Genomic DNA, 23,843 nt, shown 5'->3' with positions numbered 1-23,843 from the left:
ATCACACAGAATAAGCACGTTGTGGCTCTAAAAAAGAGTCAGGTCAATACTTTGTAAACACTGCTTTCCTTATGCAGGCATTTATTCCATGATACTGTATCAAAAATAGAACATGAAATGATCTGCTGGATACAATGTGCCTAAACTTAGGCTGACAACACCTTTCACATGTAGTTACTCCCCTAACTGCCATGAAGTGCACAGCTAAGCACATACAAAAGTACTTTTAACACAGAAAGAAGCTTTTTAAGAAACAGCATGTATTGCATAACAGTGTGTGCAGTCACAGAAATTGGTTTCTGTTAAGTACAGCTCTTACTTTTCCCATCACACAGGCACAGACTTTGTCATTTTAATCCTTCAGAAAAATGCTGCAGTTTCTGCTAAAGATTAAAATTCCCTAGTTCTTAATTCTAAAGCTTAGTCATGAAAGCTGTCTTAATTCCTCTGACATGACTTGCAATGCATACACTGTGCATGTCCCATCCAGAGTTTATTTTTCCATCAGAAGAGGGTGACAAGCACACTTCAGAAGATTCTGGGCAGCCCCAGCTGACAGCAGAGAAGGTGGGCCAAAGCAACGTGGTGTAAGCAAAAGGGAGGGATCAGAAATTTAAAGTGAGTGAAAGAAATAGGCAGCAGCTGTGGCTGCAGTTGAGAGTCAGAGGTCAGCAACTGTAGCAGGTGCCTGAGGGAAGAAAATGGAATTAGATTTTTCAAGCCAGGAAAGCAAAATGAAAGGAGAAAGGGAGGTCAGAGATTACCAGAATCAAGGTGGTGTAGCACAAGTAGGAATTGGTAGACAAGCCAGATTGATAAGGAATACAGCAGAATACAGAAATTCAAGAACAGAAACCACCAAGACTGATGGATCCCTCCCCTCACTCCAGCAAGCAACTTAAAAATGCATATATCAAGCATTTACTTTTCTTTTTAATGTTTTAAATAAGGTGTTTAAGAAGTACTTAAGCACTCAAATGAAGATAACAGAATAGCCTCTATGAGATCAAATAACTTTGTTTCTTAAATAAGGCTTGGACACACTAAATCAAATTAGACCTAGGGGCAACATAAATCTGACTTAGTAGGACCTTAAATGAAGAGTTAAATTTACACATATGGAGATACAGGCTTAAAAGAAAGCACAGTGAGCAGTTACAAGTAGAAATCCTCAGTTATAAGCTTTTTCTACAATTCAGGATAATTATACCAACATTCCTAAGTCTGGCAATTCTTTATGTCCCAATTCTTGATTGAGAGAACTAACATCCTTATTTTTATGAAATCAACTAGGATTATGCTATCATGAATCCGAGAAGTGCAGCTGTTAAAGGCTGTGAAGTGTATAAATGCTGGGGCATACTTAGTGGAGCTGATACAACAAAAAGGGAAGGAAGAAATCAATTAGCCATAGAACCAAGAATATTTTATGTACAGAAATCCAGAACAAACCCCAAACCATGCATTTTTGTACATTCAATATAATAGAAGTGTTATAAGACTAATACAAGTCATCCAAGGAGCATGTAACTATTTTTCAAATAAATTTAAGTATGTTTTTATAACAATTGTTTTGTTTAATGTAATTCAAATAATATTACTGAAAAGAAAGCTACTCAGTCACCTTTTCCGTTTTCTCCTCCTCTTTTTCCTTTTCTTTCTCCTTTTCCTCAGTCTTTTCAGATGATAAGACAACCATGGTAAGTTTTCTGACAATTTGTTTAGCTTCCACTATCTCTCGCTTGTGTTCCTCAATGATGGCATTATCCCCTGGTAGAAGCTGAAAAAACAGAACATTATAACTCAAAATTGAAGTGACCAACTCCTACTGTGGATCACCTGAGCTTTGAGAGGAACTCTGGCCCTTCTTGTTACTAATCTGACAGTGTTTCAGGATACTGGCTTCTTTTCCTTGCTGCCAAACTGGGAATTACACTAACAGCAGACCATTCTGAAATCAAGGACTCATGAGAAATAATACCACTCTACTTCTTCACAACCATTTGTTGTCTGTGACCCCCCTGCCCTCAGTTTACCATCCAGCTATAGCTTTGTGGTGACAATTACACACATAATTCATGATAACATTAACACAACTCAGGGCCTTTAATCCAAGTGAATATTCAAAATATTGCTTATCTATAGGGAAGAAAAATTTAATCACCAAGGAAAACCGGGTAACCTACTTAGCAACACACTCTCATTCCACATTTATTTTAAAGAAATAATAAATTTAAAGTGTACCTAATTTTTTATTTATGAGCAATGTGGATTAAACACATGTTAATATGTTCTTTAAAAACCATCTTAAATAAAGTACCTAGTATGTAAAAAACCTCAGCACAGTCTTGTACTTAAGAATAATCAGGGCGAGGAATATAAACCTAAACTCAGTGATTAAAAGGTCAAGTTGTGAGACAAAAGAAAAACTCCTTTTCTGACAAAGCCAAACTTCAATTTAGCTCCTGAAACCAAAATGACACTTTCCCTGCAAGTAAGTAATCAACTTACTGCAGAGCCATGACCTCTTTGATGCACTCATCTCTTCTTCTAATGGTTTTAACCAGAGAAGATTTTTCTTGGTTTTTCTTTGCTCAAACTGATCATTGAAGGAGGAAAGAACTCCTCCATTTCACAGAAATAAGCTTCACCAAGAAGCAGCTAGTGTGGAATTTCAATGGGTAAATTGTATCTTTAGGATGCCATGCATTCTATATGGCTGTGTGTATATACACACTGATTGAGAACAGTTTTTACAGGCTTGGAAGTCCAGGGAGGGCAGAGGTGGGGAGAACATTCTAAATATGAGTGATAATCCTGGCAGTGCTCTCCTATGGGAGCCACACAATGAACACCCCTCCAGACTCAACACCTACATGCTATTCAATAGAAACTTCCATAGCAAGTTAAATTAAACCTGAACTGAAAAGAGATTTAAAAAAATACACCACATCAAACATGCAGAGAGATCCTGGAATGAGACTGAGAATCCCCACCATGCAGGTGAACAGTGCAGATGACTGCAGGGACCCTCGAGCCTGAGACTGGGATAAAACATGCCCATACCTGCACAAGTCTGAGCTGAGATTGCACAGGCAACTGTAACCCCAAGTTTGAGCATGTTTTGTAAGCTTACAAACGTTCTCTTAAAAACAAGCTTTATCACCACACATTCCTCACTCCACACCAATTATCTGAGACATGCACTCCTACTCTTGCTCCACCCAACACATTTTCAGCCAAAATAATCCTATGAAGCCAGGGACAGTTATTAGCAAGTCAATATTGATCAGCTTGTGACTAAGGCTAGGAAATGCTACACAAATTAATGGCAGGACTACATTCCAAACCTTCCACAGATGTAACTATAACTCTTCCCTCGATTTCAGTGGAAGAGTTGAATCTTTAATTTCTTAAGACTATCCATGGATATTCTGAAATTAAAAATTCTTATATAATGTAAAATTTATTTGATAACTACAACATTCTGTTAACCATTCATCAAACTGGAATGTTGGTTTATAAAGAAATAAATCTCTGATTATATGTGAACACCTAAGTTCATTTCCTTCTTTCAACCTAATAAACGGTCAGAATTCTTGTAGAGAATGAGAGGCCTATTCAGGAACCTGCAAGCATTTTTAAAAAATAACCCTGCTATTAAACTAGAACAATGTTTGGAGCTGATTGTCCTAGCAGTTTTCTCAAAAACTGATCTTGTGAAGCAGAACTCGATGGGTCTAATTCCTAACAAAGGTTACTTAGGCATTTATCTCCAACTTCCTACTCTGCCAGAAGGTAGAAAATCTGGAGAATGTTACACAGATAATTCAAATAAAGTTTATCAGCATTTATACTTCAATGTGTCCTTATTTGAATATGTGGCATAAAGAAAGCACCGAAAATTTTAAGAATCACTAAATATTGTACACTTACAGGTATTACACAGAATATCATGAGCTTGAAAATTTAGAAACAGGATAAAGTATATCTGATTTTCTTTTTTTAAAATGTCCTTAGCTTTGGCATCTAGCAGCATAGTACTGTCACTTACATGAACATAAAGATCTTCCAAATCTATGAGATTATGTTGCAAAAGGACAGCAGCAACTCTGTATAAGGAGGAAGGGGTCTCACCACTTGGATCCTAAAATGGACAACATCAAAATATAAGAAAAAAGTAATCAGACCACAGCAGAAGATTATAAAACAGGAACCACTCAATTTCTGTTCAGATGAAACATATTAACCCACAGTTCTCCTTGTTACCATGTTATTTAACAGCTATCACTTCCAAGTCACTGGACTTTACTGTAATACATTCAGTATTTTCAGAAACAAAACCTTTACCTTCACACCCTATGGTTCTTGTATGCAATTCCTAACTGCATTAAAAAAAAAAAACCCTGAGTATTTTATCAAATATTAACCATGACTCTCCTGCAAACATGCTCCTCACTCCTGGGGATAAGTCCTGTTTATAATGTACAGTCCCTTTGTTCATGCCAGTCCTTACATAACTCTACAAGTTCAAGTGGAAGGTACCAAGATTGTTTTCAGCTCTTTTAAGAGAACATGAAGCATTCTCCTGTAAAATATGGTAAGAGACTCCCACTCAAATAATGAAATTATTGCTTTCAATACCAGAATTTTTCAACTTAAAAACTGATTTCTATGTGTAAAAAAAAAAAAAAACCCAACACAAAAAAACCAAAGAAAAGACAAAACAAAAAAACAAACAGCTGCAGAAAATCTGTTATTACTGACTGCAGTTCAACCACCAACCACAAAACCCAAGAACTAATAATGGAAATACATTACCTGATAAAATTTGAATTTGAACCCAAGGATATGGCATAGAGTTTGAGGTTCACACATGTACATGTAAGACTCTATCAGTGGTACAAAGAAATCATCATACTCAGGCCTGCACTCATAGACTTCTAGGATGATATCCAAAACTCTGTTAGGATCAAGATTGAAACATCCTAGTGGAGAAGAGAGCAGAAAAGCTTAATTTTCATCTTCACTCTGTTTCTAAAGTACAAATGCAGTAACTTTTAAAATTAATTCTTCTCAGTTAAACTTGAACCTGATTTATCAGTAACAAAATAATCTGGATCACCTATAAATACAGCACCAATCATTTTGATTTGTCAAATATTGAACTACACAAAACCACTAAACAGGACTTCCAACCCAGATTACAGCAAAAGTAGAATTTAACAGCTTAAAGGGAACATTTAATAGTTAAAAACCTGACCTCATCAACACCACAGGGCCAGCAAAAGTCATGAGCTGCTGCTTCTTCTCTTGTGCTACCACACATTCACTCAGTCACAAATCAGCCAGCTAGTAATTACTTTACAATCCAAAAGCTGTTCTGGTTTGAGCTAGACCCTGAACCTCCTGGTGGTCCTGCCCTGTCAGTTCAGCATTATTGCCAGCAAAGGGAGAAGAGGTTTTTTTATCAAAAGGGGAGCAAGCGCTTTTTTAATAAAATGGCAGCACAGCCTTTTGCTCATTACTACACTGGCACCATATGAGACAGGCACTGGTGCAAGCATCAATATATTGTAAAGAATTCTTTATTCAAAAAGGAAGTGCAAAACAAGGGTAATTACAGGTATTTCCTGTTTTATCACTCAACTTAGAAATATGGAAAAGCCACTAAAAGAACTAGATAAAGGAAGAACATTTCCTACTTTGCATTTCTCTTCATGAGGAATCACTCATTCAGTATCTTCAAGAATAAAGAATGCTCATGCATTGAACTGATATATTCAATAGTAAAAAGCATTACTTTGTTATGCTCCTATCTACCTGACAAGCACATCTTCGAAAGATGTTAAAATCACAGCATGCATATCTAAGGCTACACCATAAATTCAGTATTTTAAGTTAAGTGTACCTACACAACATTCCCAAAATTCATTTTTCCACAGAAATGGGAACTTCAAGATACCATAATTCTATCCAAGCTGATCTACTTTATGTAGTCATAAGATCATACAGGAAAACCAATGCTCATATTCTTTCAATAAATTCCTTACCTATTAAAGATTTGATATTTTCAAGGATTAAATCACTAGTGATATTTCCAGATAAGTCTTGACCCAATTCTGCAATAAGCTTTGCATAACCTTCATTCTCTTCTCTTAGCAAATTAAACTTCTGTTGCTTATAACTGCAAATAAAGAGAAATTAAATACCGTTGTGTAACATGCATCCAGTGAAGCTTACTTATGCTCTTAGCAATTTGTTATACAAAATGCTAATTTTGAAGACATTTTTAAGAACTCGTTATTAACCTGAGCTGTTGCAAAAACTATTAAAGGCAGTATATGAATACCTGTAATGTAGCATGCACTCTCCAAACAAATCCAGCTCTTATTTCAAATGCAGACAATTAAAAAGATTAGACTTACACTTAACAGGAAAGCTTGTTCTACACACTGCTCTGGAGAACTGCTCTGTGGCAGTCCATGCTTAAGAATCTATTCCTGTTTCATGTGATGTTCTTTGACAGTGAAACATTGGATGCAGAGACAGAAACCAAACATACACCAAAAAAAACATAACCCGTGTTGCCCAAACTAAAATAACTATGTTTGCCTAGTTATGAAAACAAAACCTATTCTTAACTGATGCAAGAGCAATAATTAATTTAGTTATACTTTGTAAATTCACATATCTGTATATGGAATCCCTGTAGCAAAAGCCATAGATAACATGAGAAAGATTTTATACTTCTCAAGAGTTCGAAAACTAAGGGCAAACAGAATTCTTTTGTCAATGGCAAGTTAAAGTGCAACAAAACATATTTCCCAAAGAAAACTGAGCACTTGGTAGAAAACATTATTACCAGACTAATCATCATTGCCCCTCCCCACCCACTCCCCAGACAACCCTTGCCCCAAGACTTACAATAGTTTTGTCTTTATTTTAACAGATTTTTGATTGAACTGTTGAGACTGCTTGATGAGTCCCAATGACTCCAGTGTCTCTGGATCTAAACGCTCCTTTAGGACAGTGTCAGATACAAGGTACTAAAAAACACCAAAAACATACACCAAATCTGTCAATTACAAAGACCTAGAAACCACACAATTACTGCTTTATGCTGCATGTGCTTTCTGACTACAACAGAAAAAAGTTTGCATTTTGCTTCAAACACAGAAGCAGACAAAGCTGACACACTATTAACTGAAACTAGAATTTTACAGTGGTAGATTTTATATACAAGAGCACCCTGAAGAAACAAGCCCTAGAGTCTAATTGCTGGTTACATCTCATAGCATCTAGGGACATTACTACCAAGAAAAGCATATTTACAAAGAGTATTCTTTATTTTTTAAGAAGTCTTATTTTCATATGCTGAACTTTCCTACAAATCAAGCTTATTCCATGCATTTAGGAATGCTACCTCTAAACACAAGAGGAGGTTACATAAAGAAGTGCAACTCAAGGCATACTTCAGAAGAAAAATTTCTGCTAAACTTACAGGTGGAAAAATTTAAGTTCTCTCAAAACTCTTTAAAGAACTCAAGAGGGAGCTGTACCATACTCTTCTATCACAACACTTTGGAGATGAATTGTTAAATTATTTAGGCATTAGGAAAACACTCTTATAGTCTTTTCTGGAGAAAAATAAAATCAACCTTCAACACTCTTATTTTCCTTGTCAAATTTTGACATGCAATTTTTCCAGGTATAACTTACCAAACAGGCCAATACCAGTTGTGTAAAATGATCCCTCTTATTTTTTTCTTCTAAACAACTTGTTTCAATATCTACAAAAGAAGATGGGGGGAGGAAAGCAATTTTTACTTGTGAAATTTTGAGAGTTTCTTCTTTCAGTAACTATTCTGATAAATACTAATGATAACACAAGGCAAAGGAACTTATTGATAGTATGGCAGTTTCTTGCCACTTCCCACCCACTCATCCCCCATGGGGTTCATATAATATTTTGATGACAATTCTCACACATCCAAAAGTCTCATGAAAAGGTAAAACAGAAACCAGAAGAACGCTGCAATAATTTTTCTTGCCATTCTCTTTGTTGCAATAATGTTTATGGCAACCATTAAAGATGAATAATAGCACAAAACAAGAATACAAACCAGTGAAGAGAACTGCAGGACCCTGGCCTTAAGGTAATGTTCTCATCTTTTTCCCTGTGGCTTCAGAGAACAACCATTTACTGTCTGTCTGCAGTCTCTTACCAGCTGTAGTTCTCTATTACCATTAATGCTTTCTGTATTGTCAACTACTGAAAGCAATTCACTCCTATGGGAAGACAGGCCATGGAACACTGGCCAGGGAAGCAAATCTTCTAAAGAAAGCAGTTTTAAAAAAGCACATCATTACAGGAAGTAAGGAGCTGCACAAGGAGTAGAAAACTCCGTAACAGAATGCAAGACAGGCCTTACAATAAACAAACCAACAAAAACCCCACCACACATACCCACAGAGAAAACATCAGCAACAAATATGTCAGAAAGGAGACCCTAAAGAGACTGAAAACCAGTGATTGTAGCAGGGTAGAAGTGGAGACAACAGACCAGCCAGATCAGCCTGGACCTCAGCAGCCAAGACTCTAAGCCAAAGAACAAGCTCCACTAAAAATTTTTTCCCTGTGTATGTGGATGAGTGGACAAATCAAAATTCTCATATACTGAAACACATGCAAATTGGGAAAAAATCCTGATAGTAGCAAATATTGATTAGAGTAGAAACAGAGTTAGAGGAAACAAGCAAGAAATTGTCAAACGTCCTTTGTCCCAAAGTTTGAAAGCCAGCTCCTTAGCCACACTATTCTCTGCTACTAGTGAAAGCATGGCATTTAGCTACACACTAACTTAACAGAAAGAGGGAAAAGAACAATAAATAGAAAAAGGCAGACAGATACACTAGTTTCAGTTATTCAAGTAGTTCAAGAAGCAGCTAATTCAAGTCTTCTAATGCAAATTATAAAAGGACATCAGTGTAATACTGCATTATGAAAACTAATTATTACTAGTTATTACAAAATGATTATACAAGTACACAGAACGAAACAATACCAAAAAAAGTCAAAATTTATCATTCAGATGTACAAAACCAAGGCTGCACATGCAAATTTATGAGGTGCTTCTCTTCACAGGCAAGCACAGCACAAGAGATGCCTCACTCTCAATACATGCAACACACAGGATCTGTGATGAGCAGACCAGCAAAAGAATTTTCTGAAATTTGTTGAAAAACATAGACATGGAGCAAGACAAACTGCAGGCAGTTAAAGCTGGAAGACTTGAGAGCAACAGCTTTGGATCAATATTACAACATAAAAATCCAGAAGTTATCACCAGAATAAGACATGCAACCTTTAAAGCCTGCTCAGCTGGCAGATAGTGGCTCAATGCCATTTGCCCTTAGATTTCTGGAAAATCAGCTCCATTTCACTAACACTGACTGTGCAGACAAAAATATTTACAGAACACATTCTGAGGAGAAAGGATCTACCTACCAGTGAGTCAACTTTTATTAAAAATATTTAAGAATGATAACATCACTAAGTCACTGATGCCATTAGCTAACATCCAACACTCTTACAAGCTAGCTCCTTTAACTATTCTTGGCAGATCAACTTCCACTGCCTTTAATAGGCAAACTTCTGGAAACTATAACAGAACAAAGCAGAATGAAAAGACATTAACAAGTGAAGTACAGATACACTGAGGAAGAATCAACACATGCTTTGTAAAGAGGAATCATGCTTTACAGATTTAATGAAAGTTCCTGAAGAAGTCAACAAGCAGATACACATAACTTGAATTTCTCCAAATCTGTTGCAATGCAATGAAAGAAAGGGAACCCAACTTACCTAATATGCAGAATACATCAGCTAGGATTGAAGGCATGTCTTCTCGGAATTCCTAGGAAACAAGATCTCATTTAATGAACGCAGAAATTCCAATATGCAAGCTTAGAAAGTGTTTGCATTATATAAAATAATGCTTCATCATAAAGTTCAGGTCAATTAGTAATGCATATTATTTATATTATTAATAATTCATATTAATAATGCAGATGTTTAATTAGTGACTAATATCTAATGTAAGTGCTGTACTAACTATTGATACGTAGTGAAACCCTGTAACCTTGAAATGTAATTTAAGTGTATTTTGTGACCAGGGACAAAACCACCTTGTTAATCCCTCCACCTCCTTGGCCCACCTCTGCCTCCTTTATCTCTGTGTGAGGAGCAGGAGCCCAGAAAGTGACCTGCAGTTTCTCAGGCACCAAACAGATTATGATTTCCTACAGCAACCAAAGATCCAACATTTCTCATGCCACCCCAACAGCAAGGTGCCCTACAGCCTTGCCTTCCCTCAACACCAATGCCCAAGTTCAAAAAAACCAAAAGGGATACACTAGATTATTGCAAAACATTTTTCCTTAATGTTCCACACACATCTCAAAACAGCAACTTAGCAAAATTAAGAAATCATTTCTAAAAGCTTTTTAACGTATTTTTCCTAGTTCACCATCTTAACTGATATTTGGTAAGATCGAAAGTTTAGATGAAATTACTCTCTTCCTTATTTTCTCCACTTATTCAAAGCATTTTAAGAAAAATCTTTTTCAAACAAAAGTATGTCTAATGCATTATTTCAAGGGCATCACAGAACTTGGACATCCCAACAATAAAGTGGAACATTGTCACACTTACAAAAACCAGAAGGTGGCATCACAGATGCGCTGCATGAGCAAGGAACTTTTGTTTCTAGCATTTATTAACAACTTCAGTCTTCATGTGCCCTTTAAAAGTGACTTAACTTTCAATTTATGCTGAAACATCTATTCCTCACCATGAAAAGTAGAGGGGAAAAAATGAAACCCTTCCAGTCTACATATATATCAAGTGTACACAAATGAAGAATTTGACAAGAATGACTTTTTTAGACATGTCAAAGAAAAATCTCTTGAATATTTTCCTGCTTGGATGTCATCTTGGCTTTTATAAGAAAGATTTTAGTAAGTATGCAGTTGTTACAAATATATACTTACTATGACATCACCAAGAACATTAGAAGCTTGATCATGCTTTAAGTTTCCTCTGACAACGTGGTAAGCAAGCTCATACAAAGCCTGCTGAATATCTGTTGAAAGACAAGAGATGACGAAGGAACACATTAGCTAATCCTTTGTCTGTTAAAGCAATGTTTACAGTAATGCTGCAGACATCAGACAAGTAAAGGAGAGATGTTTCCCTCACCAGTAAAGGGGATTACCTTGTTATTGATAATAGATTAAAACTGATCATCAAAATCTAAGATTTCACACAAGCATAAAGTGAGCGATGATCCACTTTCTCTGCAGAGTCCATGGAATAACAGTAAAATAGGAAGAAAAATTACCATCCTGCATACAGTGAGCTGAGTCTTGATAGGTGACTTAACAAAGACACCCTTACCTTCTAATTCACATCAATGTCATATTATACACACATATTATCATATTATCATATTACACACACATAAGAAAATATTACAGTACTTTCTAGTCATGCCTCATGACAGATACACTCTCAAAACCCATTTCTCTAGGAGAAAGTAAAATTTAATTGAAGAAAAGATACTTGATAAGGATTATTTCCTCATTTGTCTAAGGAAAGTCTCCTATAACTCAAGAATGTAACCTTAAAAATGCTTGCAATAAGCTGAAGCACTAAACAGAGGTATTCCAGTTGAGAAAAACCTTGCAAAATGTAAACAGGGTGGCTGTAAAATCAGCTGTGAGAAACCTGTAATGTTCTTAAATAATACACAAAAATGTTGTGTTTTTACTATATGAATAATAACAATGTTTTCACCTTGTACTTTCACCACATGGTTTGCTCAAAAAACTAAATTCAATAACAAGTTACAGAGATCTTAATGCCTTAAATCACACAATCAGTAATGTGGGACTACAGACCACTGTGGGTGAATCAGAACAATTTATTTTTAACACAGATAGGATACTTTCACACTTGCATACCATAGGGTTCATATATTTGACTTTTACATTAAAATCTAATTTTATGTTGCGTTTGCAAAATGGAATTCCATTTTCTATAGCACAGATCAAACACTGGACAATGCTGCCAAAAAAACCCCCTGGATGTCTGAAAGTAATCCTGGTAGTAGATGTTTGTATTTGTAGTATTCACCTTTAGCACCCACTAATGGTCACCATACATGAACATTCCAAGCACATACATGCAAAGGTACCATAATCAACTGTTTCCAGGCTTGTTTTCTATTTAAATAAAACCAACAAACAAACCACTCAACTTACCTCTGAAACCCACATCATGATTTTTGTTTTCACTGAGAGCACGACACAGCTGCACACTAAAATAAAACAAATGTTTTAAAAACAATCATTAGATATTAGGATACAAATGTTTGGGTTTTTTTTTTTTTTTTGTTGATGCTCTGACTAAAACAGTTTTAGATTTGGGTGGTTTAAATGGATGATGACAAAATAAACCCTAATTCAGAGAACTTACAACAGCAAAGAAACACAAGATTCCAAATAGATCTCATACACATATAAATATTCTTCCTAACATTGAGAAAAGTAAGAACATGAGGCAATGTGGAAGCATGGAAGTCCCAGCAATAACCTACTGTCATTATCCAATGAGGAAATGCTTCTCATAGAATTACTGTAACTATGGTAGTTTTCAAACTCCTGCTTGTAAAAAACTTTTAACATTAAAATATGTGCATGATTTTCTCATGCACTGTTTCACCAAGAGTAAGACAGAATTTTTCTTTATTCTAGTCCCTAAAAAAATCCACTCTAGGAAGCAGAAACCTGTCATGTTGCATTGTGACTGGCTGCTCCCAGGGCTCCCTCAACAAACAGCCATATGCAAAAAGCACTCCAAGTACTGTGCAAACTGTGCCATGAGAGAAATTAATAGTTCCCTGTGTTAGAAAAGGAATGTTTCTCCACTACACTGACAGCTTGGAAATGGACATGTTTCCAAGATATAACGATCTGCCCTCTTCTCTACCACTACTGTCACCCCAGCAAGAGGTTTCAAAAGGAGTTTCCTATTTAAAAGTGACAGTATTTAACAAAGGTAGTGATTTATCTTTATCATAACAGACACCAGGGAATATTTTAAGAATTTTTGTCACATTTGCACATTTTCAGCCAGAAGTTTACATATTTTTCAAAGTATCTTTCACATGCAGAAACTGAGGAGGGTATCAGAGCTATGTCTCAGTCCTACATAAGATGGCAAGACTACAGTTTGCTGTGGGAGCCATTTTAAGCTGTCTCAAATAAGGCAGTTATGTGCAATTGTTACAGAGGCTCATCATGAAAAATAACAGTAAAAAATAGTTCTGTAGCAATCCATTACTCATTCTATTTGCATCCTATATAGATTATCACTTCTCTAGCAAGACTAAACAGCTGTTCTAGCAATCAAAGGATTATAATTAGCAAATATAAGGTATACACACCCTTTAGACAACTGGAAACTAGGGAGTTTCACACATAACAATCAGCAGAAACATAGAACCTCAGCAAAAAGCAAAGATATGGCTAAGATGTCCTAAACACTATTGAAGAGAATGCAATATATTTGGAAATAACCAGAATAGAGACAGCAAAACAGGGGAATAGGTATTTTATTTTTCATTAATGGTAAGTTAACATTTTTTTAAAGAATAGATTTCTTCCCCCAGCTGTCCCCAAAGAGTGTATCAATTCAATAAAAATCAATTTTCTTAAATTTTAATTACTTCTTCATAAAGCAGGTACCCTATAAGCACTCATTTCTAAATTCTCTATACTAGTAACAGTAAAGTGAAACATCAGCTGCCAAAAAAAATTTTCAGAGATCGATACTATGGCCCCTATGTCCTAAGATGGTATCCTCAACCAGGTTACAAAAGCAACAACCCTGTCTGCTTGGATTGATGAGTTCTTTTAAGTACATCTTAATGCAAAATCAGAGCTTCAAGACCTTCCCATTCCCTTTCCAGGAGTATTAAAATAGTATTAACAACACCACATTACTTTAAGACACAAATCTGTTTGATCAATACAGTAAAAAACTCTAAGATGATCTGCAAAACAACAGGCTTAATTTTTGCAATTAGAACCCCCGAATTATTAAACTGGACAAAAAAAAAAAGGCAGAAGTATTTCTTCCTATGATTCTATTCTTTTCTAGAGGCATTCTCTCAAAGCAAGACCACCTTTCCTGTAGGTGCTGCCAGGCAGTACAGCTGCATTGATTTCATGGTTTGTTACTGCAGAAATGGGACATTCACAAACACTTCCTCCCTTCTCAGCAGCAGTTTTAGCCCCCATCAGTTACATCAGTGCAACTGACAACCCTGGTGGAAAACTGGTCAAAACCCAAGTCTAAGCCACTTCTGCAAGTTCAAGCACTTCTCAGGAGGCCACAGAGGCACCCTGTGACTGAAGACATGGCAGAAACCCTCCTTTCCAGTAACAACAAGAGATTAGTCCATCTAGTCTCACCTGAGTGCATGAAATTGAAATCAAAACAGCTGCACCTTCACCAGACACAATCTGGTAAGTGTTCATTTGACTTATTACTCTGACCTGGTAGCTCATTGCTGCAAGCTTAGGATGGAGAACTTCCTTGCTCTACTAAAACCTACATCTCTTCATCTGAAAGTAAAACTGTAAAAAATATTTTTAAAATAACACACAATCACTTTTGAAAAGCCACAGTTTCAAAATTGAATTTATTTTGGATTGTGATGGGATAGATTTGCTGAGAATACCAATTCTGAAGCAGTGTGAACAAGTTTGCATGGCAGAGGCAGCAGCAGAACTGAGACCTCCCAAGTCATACACCATGTCCTATAACCTCCATTCCACTCCCACACACGGGTTAAAGCAGTAATTATCACAAAGTGCACGTGCCTGCCCACATTTAAGTATATGCATACCTTAACTGATGCAGGTAGTTCTTTAGTTGAGATAAAGTACAAACAATTGCATTTTGCAGTCAGGATGGCACAACTACACCAAACTCTCTTGATGATTCCCAGCCCCTCACTTGCATGAGCAATGTTACAGTGTTGGGTTAAAGTAACAAACAAGCTGGAAGTGCCTGAAAGATCGAGTCTCAAAATTTTACATTCACAGAATGTTAAATGCTTCAGTTTATCTTGAGACCTACATTGCATGAACTGCCAGGCAGGTACTTTATAATAAAGTCCTCCATCCACACTAAAGGCTCCTTGATGTGCTGGATGTCTCACAGAACAAGGTAAGGTACCAGTTACTAAAGGTGCTCTAAGTGTCCAAGAGGGCTGCAGTCATAGACCAGCATCTTGTGGAAAACACAACCATTGCCCTACCAAGACAGTACACACAAGTAGGTCCACAAGGAGACCAGACTGAGCAGCATAAGAAGTCACCCTCAGACTCCAACTTCATTTGCACACCAGCATCTGCCAGTAGCAAACAAATGAACAGAATTTAGTCAAGTGTACTTAGATAGAGAAGCATCTGAACAAAAAAGTGACACGTAAGATGACCACATCCTGACCAATGTAGTTTTGGCAGCTACATACACTTGAAACTACCACATTTATGTATTTTTATTAGACACAATTACAAATTAGTAGCTTGATTAAATAAACTCAAAGCTTGTACAGTTTTGACCAATGTCTCTGAACAATGTCTTAGAAGCAAATGGTCACCACTGCATTACTAATTAACATTATGACATTCTTAAGACATACAAAATCCTTACCTTCTGATTTCTGCATAGTACTGTTAAATAATGACAAGTTGATCACACAATCAAAAATATCACACCATTCAAAAAAAAAACAACCCCAACAACAACAACAACCAAACCCCAACAAAACAAAAAAACCCAGAGCAATTATCTTAAGCATCCATTATTAATCCCAGTAGAAATTGAAATGCCAAATTAAAACAAACCATTTTCTTCTCTCAATTTTAGTTTCTTCTCTCTTCCCCCAAAACACAGAAATGTGTTTTCATTTAGGTAACCACTACTGCCAAAATACTATCTCAACTGATCTAGCCAGATCATGTAAGCCATTTCACGCTCCAGCAAGTAAATATTTTTCCCATAAGAACTAATCTTTTCTAGTAATTATGAAGGGGTTTTATCTCCTTAAAATGCCTACCAAAAGCCTTCTAAATTTTTGTAATTCTTCTATTTGCTAGTAATGTCAGTTTTGCCATTCTGCAGCATCCTTCCCCTCCCCACTTTTCTAACATTATTACAATGAGTTGTCCTCACTTTGACCACAAAGACCAAGAGTGAACTTAGGACTAGACCTGATTTTTATTCTTGGGCATACTAGTATTAGACAAATAATTCAATAAAAATAAGTAGTGTTACTGCATTTATTCCTTTTTTACTTTAATGCTTAAAAACATTTCATGTGTTTCACTCTGAAATTCTGAAATGATAGCATCCTAGCTCTGTTTTCCTCTAATTAGTCAGGGGATAGGAAGTTTTGGAAAAAGAAACAAGAAGTTAGGCACTGAAGACTCTCCCAATAAAACTGGCTTCCTAATAAGTTCTCTAAATATTGTCTACAGGTATACACCTTAGATTCTAGAAAATAAGTTCATGCATATTCCTCGAATTTATAAAGCTACCACTGCAAAACCTGACAACTGCTATCCAGACACAATTGCATTCCTTTTAAAGCATATGGCCTCATCTGCAAACTGCTCTGTAAGTCATGCCTGCAACATCATTTAAGTAGTCTCCCAAATGAAGTACAAGTACCACATTTCAGGAATCCAGCTAATCATTTTGTTTTATTGGCCCCATGGCAGATGAACCCTCTCCTCCCATCCTGTTTAAGAAGTACTTCTCCGAGGGGAGAGAAGAATCCTAGAAGGTTTTATCATGGTCAAAAGCCATGTAAGCTGCCTCTTACAAAGCTCAGAGTGCTGAGAACCCAACCAACACAGTGCAGTTGCCATTCTGTGATCAGCCAGGAAATGTCTGTTCTCTTGCAAACTCCACAGGGCCTCTCAACGTGTTCAGCTTGTGTATTAACACAATAATGGTTCCAGCATAATTCAAACCAAAAATTACATGGCCATAAAGGGGGGGCCCTTCATTACAAAATAGTGGCTCTGGAAATAACAGTGTTTTGTGCAGGATTCTCTACATTCTCTAATCTCCAACCCACTGCCGTTTCTCTCATGCACAAGGAAGATTCATTGGCAAATCTGCACAACCATTCAGAAAACACGAACAAAAGAAAATAATAAAATGTGCGATTATCAAGAAGTGTTTCTCTAAGTGATTCCTGCAACATCCATATTTAAAACAGCAAAATTTGAAGTTTGGTTGTTACTTACAACAAAAAACAAAAGCACATGGAAGAATTAAAATAAGAGCACATAAAAACATATAGTTAGTGCAGAGAACACCCCTGTTTAAACTACCAGAGAAACATGAAATGACCAAACTGGTGAAATATCCCTTGAAGAGCTGTACTCCTGAAACACAACATTTAGTGAACCTGCCATATTAAAATGGCTTAAAACAGACACAGGCCCAAAACAGAAAGCTCTGGTACACCTGGATTAATTTGAGAGGTTGCAACGGGACCCCTCCGTGCACAAAGGTTACTTTGTGGGATAGAACAAGCGTGACTACCTGATCGTATTTTGCCTGGGTCAAAGAATACGGGGCCAGTCCTATCAGAATCGGTAAAAAAGTGGGAACGGGGGCTGGGGCCTCTGCCAAAAGGGTCAGTACTGTAGAACCAGCGACACAGGAGCGCTTCAGGGTCCGTATTACCACGGGGGGCGGCTGAAGATGAGCTCGACCCCCGACAAACCTGGCCCAGAGGCTGGAAGGGGGCGCTCGGGGCGCCGGGAAAGCCGAGCCCAGCTACGGCGGCCGAGCGTCGGCGGAGGGCGGCAGCACCCGGCCGAAGCGGACGGGAGGGCGGCCCAGGCCCTCATCCCGACCATGGCTTCGACCCTACGCCCAGCAGCAAGGACGGAGCCCTGACCGACGTCCTCCCCGCCGCCCCCCAGCCTCCCCGGGCTGGCGAGGCCCGGGCGCCCTCGCCCCCCTCCCGCAGGCCGCAGCGCCCATCCATCCCCACGGCGAGGGCCCGCACTCACAACTCGCTCTTGCCGCCTTTCTCCCAGTTCTTTATCCACTCGGCCGGGAGCAGCGCCGCCATCTTCCCCGTGCAGCGCCGAGGGCCCGGATGGAGCAGCGGCGGCGCCGGGTCAGAGGGGACGGATGGGCCGCGAGAAACCGCGGGACGCGGCCGCGCCGTGCGGGGAGGCGGCGGTGCGGACTGCGCCTGCGCGCGGGGGCCGCGGGGCGGTGCCACGGCCGCGCGTGTGCGTTACAACAGCGGGGAGGGGCGGGGCGGGGCGCGGCGCCTTCCACGCGTGCGCAGTGAAGTCCCGGGGGCGTAGGGTGCCGTGCGTGTCAGAGCGGTGTGGTGGTGTGTGTGCGCGTGCACGCGCGTTAGAGCCGTGTGGCGGTGTGCGTGTGCGCGTGCACGCGCGTTAGAGCCGTGTGGCTGTGTGGGTGTGTCCGCGCGCGCGGGCCTTAGAGCCCTGCGGTGGCGGTGTGTGTGTGTGTGCGCGTGTGCGCGCGCGTTGGAGCCGCGGTGTGCGCGCCAGAGGCGTGGGGCGGGGCGCCCCGCGTGTGGCGTGTGCGTTAGTACAGCGGGGCGCGTGTGCGCATGTGCGTTCCGGTCGCCGAGTCTTGCGCGCGTGCGTGGGGCGCCGCCAGCCCCGAGTACCGTGGACAGAACGGTAAAGCGTTTGAATAAGCGGCTAAAAAAGGTCTTGCATAAAACTTGCTGTGACACGTGTAAATGGTCGTTCCGATACAAGCACTTAGGCCAAACAGTTGTATGGATGCCGTATTCCGCGTGTCACCCCTCATGCCTGTGCCTATTTTATTACATATCCCTTGTACCCATTAAGTTTCCGCAAGCTGTTCTGTGTTCCCTTCAGTTGCTAATTGGGATATTAGGTTAAAATACTCTATTTCGTTGGGCAGCACATGTTTTTAGTCTTTTCAGACATTTCTCTTTCCTCTCAAGTCTCAGTCTTCTCAGTCTTGTGCATGCTTCCTCCTCTACTCCTCTAGTATTGTAAATTGTTTCACAAATACGATGGAACTTCAGAAAACGGGGAAATTGAAATGAAATCTCAAGGTGAGGCCTCAGTGCCCCTGTGCTCGGTACCAGCCCTGCTGTGCTCGCTGCCTTGCGCTCTGTTCTCCACGCTGAAGTGAATCACCTTGCCAGCCTTTGGTGTAAAGCTTTCCCCTCGCTAAATAGCTCTGTTCAGAAATTCTGGCCTTTCGGCAAATCTGCATAACTCTGCCTGAGAGAGGGAATAGTGTTTGTTTCAATGATCATTCTCAGCCAGTTCCCACAAGCTGTATGTTGTGCAGGATGCTGCTGTTTTTGGGCCCTATGAGCAACACCTTCTTCAAGGGGATCCCTTACAGCCCCTAAACTCTGCACTAACACAAGTAGTAAAGGAGGCAGAGTCTCTGCTTCTCATACTTACATTTTTAATTAGATACAGACCACATTCCAGGATACCATATGCAGTGTGATAGAAGATACACTCAGTTTACGAATGCCTAATTTATTTATGATAGGTTATTTTAAAAATAAAAATTCAATAAATATATTTAAAACATGTGTGGATGATAAGAGGCACAGAATTGCAGGCCTGAGGAATAACATGAGGGGGTGTTATAAGCAAATGCAATAAGTCTATTTAGAATATAAGCCTAACAGACACAGAAACAGAAAACAAGAATCTAGCAAAATATATTAGGTGCAAGGATGTATGTAGGAATAGCTACATAAGGTCTGAATGTAAAAATGGGAGATTTTGCCTTCATGATCAAGAGGAAGAGACAGTCATGGAGAAATGCAGTAGAATAAAGCCATCAAGTCATTGCAGGACCAACAGGTTAAATGCCAAGTTTACTTAAGGAATCTAAACCACTTCTTTCTTGAAGTATATTAGTAAGGGACTGGGACAGGCTGAAAATAAAAAATAGTACATGCAATGTAGAAAGATATGTGACAGAATCAGTTTTAAAATCTACTCTGAGAAGAATCCACAGTATTTCTATGGTACTATGCAAAACATTTAGTGGTAGAATTTATATAAAATATACTCTAGTTAATTAATATTAATTATGTATATGACATATAAGCTCTAAAACATAGACAGTCATGCATTTTAATGAAGTAATGTAGGCAAAGCAAAATATTTTTAAAATAAGTATGTAGCAATTCCTCCTCAGATTAATATATTTTTGACCCAGAGTAGTCTTTGTTCCAGGCTATAAAATCATACTTAGTTTTGACTAATCCTTGCTTTTGTGGTGGACATCTTTATATAGTGAAATTAGTTTCTCAGTACCACCTGATGTTAGTTGAATTGTGAGGAATTCATAGGTTAAGAAATAAGACTTATATTTTAGCTCTATAACAGCCTTTATAGTTTATTCTTCATCTTTTCATGAGGCTTTTGTGTGCTAGAAAAAGCATTCTGGGCATCCTAAGATTTGTATAAACGAGACAGAGAACCTTGTTAAAAGCCACGACAATTTTGTGTTTCTTTCTGTTATTTCTACAGGTTGACATTTACCTTTCTAAATAATGGAATAAAATCAAATTTTGAAAAGAAGGAAGAATGATGCCTGCAAAGGCAGGATATGTCACAGCACAGTCTTAAGTCACCTACTGTGCTTCCTGCCTGAATAAAGAAGTACTCTGAAGGCTTTGTCCCAGCTGCATTAAAGGAAATGCCTGTGTCACCACTATGGTAACAGCTGGATAGCAGCAGGAAGTTATTTAAGTGAACAGTGAATACAAGGTTTTCAAGGATGTAGTACATTATCCAGCAAATACATAGCTAGAAAAATATCAGCGGTAATTGGATCTTATAAAAATGTATTTATTCTTGGTTTTCTAAATAAATGCTACAGACATCCATTGGGAGAGCTGGAAATGTACAAAAGCAAAAGAAATAAAACATCCAACAGCTCATTTCCTCTGTATTAGCCAGTTCCATGGAATTCATGTGGCAAGGCACAACTTTATTATCTGCTCTCTGTCCATTGCTCTCTGTTCTGCTGCTGCATCTCTTTCTGATAGTTTGTGTGAGTTCAAGGTTGGAGGATCCTTAATTAAATACATCTGCCTTTGACATGTGAAGAATATATTTTTTAAGTTTCTACAGCAATATAAAACATTTAATAAACTTACTCTGCTAAGATTTGGATGGTCATGTTGAGTTGCCCACATATAGAAGAACTCAGACACCATCAACAGGATGTGGGGATAATTAATGAACAAAGTGATCAGTTAAAAGGACATGTTTGTTAACCACAGCATTCCTCTTTGCTCCTCTCTCTCTCTTTTCTCCTGTCAGGGCATACATATGGAAACATGCAGGGAATAGGCAAGCATTGCCTTGAGCTTGCCATTTTTCTACATATTATATCAGACTTACATAGTACCTATGTGCCAGAACTAATATTCCAGCATAAGGAATTATGAATAGAAAACCATGCATGTAGTCATATGTCACATGCTTGCTAAGTCCAAAGTCCCAGTTCTAGATAATTATTTCTTGCATTAATCAGTTCAAACAGAACTAAGATAAATCACTAGTTGCATTTTCCTCTTCATTTGGCATTTATCTTAGCTCAGTGGATTGTGAAAGAATGTAAACAGTCTGTCTCTGATTTTACATCACCCTGAAGTGAACTTCGAAGTAGTTTCAGCAGCAGCAGCATACTGTCATTAAAAGAAGATTCAGTTTTTGCATGTTTAGATGTAACTTTCCCACAGGGAAAAGTTATTATCAAGTTCAGTACTGTTGCCATTATTTGATGTTTTAGTTTTAATGAGAAGGTAATTTATTGCATTGTCTGACAACAATGGATTTGGGAGTTATAGGAATGTTTGTGCTGCATAAGATTTCATTGCTGAAGTTGAAAAGGCTCATCAGTTTTTTTCAGCTTTTCCTGTTTCTGTACTGTAATTATGCCTCTATTTTTCTCAAACTTCCCTTCACACTCTTCCACTGCTTTCATGAAAATGTAACAGGAATGACGTTTATCACCTGCCTGCAACAAAAAGAAAGAAAGAATGTGCTGTAATAGTAAATGCTGTGGATAAAGAAAAAGAATGTTGTACTGTTTTGGAAGAGAGAATTAGATTTGATTTTCTGTGGACCAGCATAGAAATGCATGGCTTTCCTATCAAATGACTGAATCACTTCATCCAATGGTACTGAAAGCACTGGATATAATTCAAGGGAAAAGACAGCTTTCAGACATCTGTTACTTATCAGTTACTCAATTTTCTATTGTCATATTCACAAGAAAATGTTCCTTGTCAAGTCGCCATTTCGTGATTTTTCCATATTTGATTTTCTTCTTTGCTGCACTTCTGAAATCCCAGCTCTGGATTGCATAGCTTTTTTCACTCCATTCATTAATTTGGTACTAATGGTCCATTTGATAAGTCAATTAGATGAGTAGGAAATAAATTACATTAATTTCTTAGGGATTATGGCAACAAACACAGCTTCCCGTATGAACCTCTGTGACTCTTGACCCATTGTTGGCTAAACAGTTTGTGTCAAAGAACTGTGTGCTAAGTCCAGTTTATGTTTATCTGACTCAAACAGGTTGTAACTGATTGAAAATTTTAGCACGATTGTGTAAAGAAAATTTCAAAGAGACTGTACTTTTGGTATGATCTGATTTTTTCAGTTCTTTTATCTCATATTTTTTGATGGAAAGGTTTTCGGGAGGCAATCTAATCCAAGCTCCTGCAGGGGTGAGAGCTTTTCAATTTAAATTTTTACCATAGTTCTTGATTTAGACATCAAAACCTGAAAAGGGGTACTTGCAAAACCACTTTGTGACCTCTGAAAACAATCTGCTTCATTTGGACAAATATCAAACCTCAACAGAGCAAGGCCCTTTGTGAAAATCACTGCTAATGAATGTATTAATGATGTGGTATGACAAGGACTTAGGGGATTAAATATTCATGTTCACATTGTAGTGTTAAGGTGCAAACCTCTTATTGTGCCAGAGATTCTTAAATAAATAATCTTGGCTTTGGACAGATGTGGAATAAGTTTAGATGGATGTGACTCAGTACTGCAATAGAGCTCTTTATTTCTTATAGGCTCAGCATCAGCACTGTGCTGCATCACTAAATATTATGTTCTAGATTGCAGGTCATTCTTTTCTGAAAAAAGAGCAAGTGGTATGTGGAATTGCATCCTAAGTTATTAAGTATTGTTTTTGATTACTGAATAATCATTACATGTTTTTTCTGATCAATCAAAGTGAGTTTGTCACTCTTTCATTGCTTACCTTATACCATAGTTACTTGTAATAACTACAGGCTTTGAATCAAACTGTGGTCTCAGTAGGTGCTGGAAAACAAAGTGAAAAGCAATCCTTACTCAAAAGGGCTTTCAGTGTAAGCCCTGGAATCTGCAAACACTCTAATACATTGTATGATTACACTGCTTCTCCTGGAATTGTCCACACTATCTGCCACAAGTCTTTGGGGATATATGGTCTGCAAAAAGTGAGTTCCTACTGTTGACATGCACGAGGGGAAAACCAAAAAAGTTTGAGAATATTATTCCAAGTCGCTGGGTTTTCCTGAGGATAGCAGGTCCCCAACATACAGCCAAGTACCCTGGCTATGTTAAATGTGCTGGGTCAGCAATGAGCTCACCCTGAGATTTTAAAAACCAGAAAAAGG

At 38.2% G+C, this 23,843-nt stretch overlaps 1 protein-coding gene and 1 long non-coding RNA gene across 8 annotated transcripts in view; one reads left to right on the top strand and one right to left on the bottom strand.

The window, feature by feature from the left end:
• THOC2 (THO complex subunit 2) overlaps positions 1-18,366 on the bottom strand; it is a 49,558-nt gene extending 31,192 nt beyond the window's left edge. For 3 of the 7 annotated variants that reach the window (XR_008534997.2, XR_013184304.1, XR_008535000.2), the window contains exons 1-10: positions 18,172-18,366; positions 12,328-12,383; positions 11,056-11,147; positions 9,869-9,920; positions 7,723-7,793; positions 6,928-7,049; positions 6,054-6,187; positions 4,822-4,988; positions 4,055-4,147; positions 1,625-1,780 (exon numbers count right to left, since the gene is read on the bottom strand). Coding sequence is in view for 4 of the 7 variants with exons in the window: in XM_054641408.2 (XP_054497383.1) it covers positions 1,625-1,780; positions 4,055-4,147; positions 4,822-4,988; positions 6,054-6,187; positions 6,928-7,049; positions 7,723-7,793; positions 9,869-9,920; positions 11,056-11,147; positions 12,328-12,383; positions 18,172-18,233 (1,005 nt within the window). In the remaining 3 variants the exon portion in view is untranslated. The remainder of the gene's footprint in view (positions 1-1,624; positions 1,781-4,054; positions 4,148-4,821; positions 4,989-6,053; positions 6,188-6,927; positions 7,050-7,722; positions 7,794-9,868; positions 9,921-11,055; positions 11,148-12,327; positions 12,384-18,171) is intronic. The other 4 variants (XM_054641411.2, XM_054641410.2, XM_054641412.2 and 1 more) reach the window with 2 other exon arrangements.
• An 89-nt stretch (positions 18,367-18,455) lies between these two features.
• On the top strand, positions 18,456-23,187 carry LOC143695227 (uncharacterized). Its single transcript, XR_013184305.1, has 2 exons — positions 18,456-19,229; positions 20,680-23,187. It is a non-coding gene; the product is annotated as an uncharacterized LOC143695227 (long non-coding RNA).
• Positions 23,188-23,843: the final 656 nt, after the last annotated feature.

This window comes from Agelaius phoeniceus, chromosome 14 (genome assembly GCF_051311805.1).
Source record: "Agelaius phoeniceus isolate bAgePho1 chromosome 14, bAgePho1.hap1, whole genome shotgun sequence".
NCBI lineage: Eukaryota > Metazoa > Chordata > Aves > Passeriformes > Icteridae > Agelaius > Agelaius phoeniceus.
This window is presented reverse-complemented; position numbering and strand designations above follow the sequence as displayed.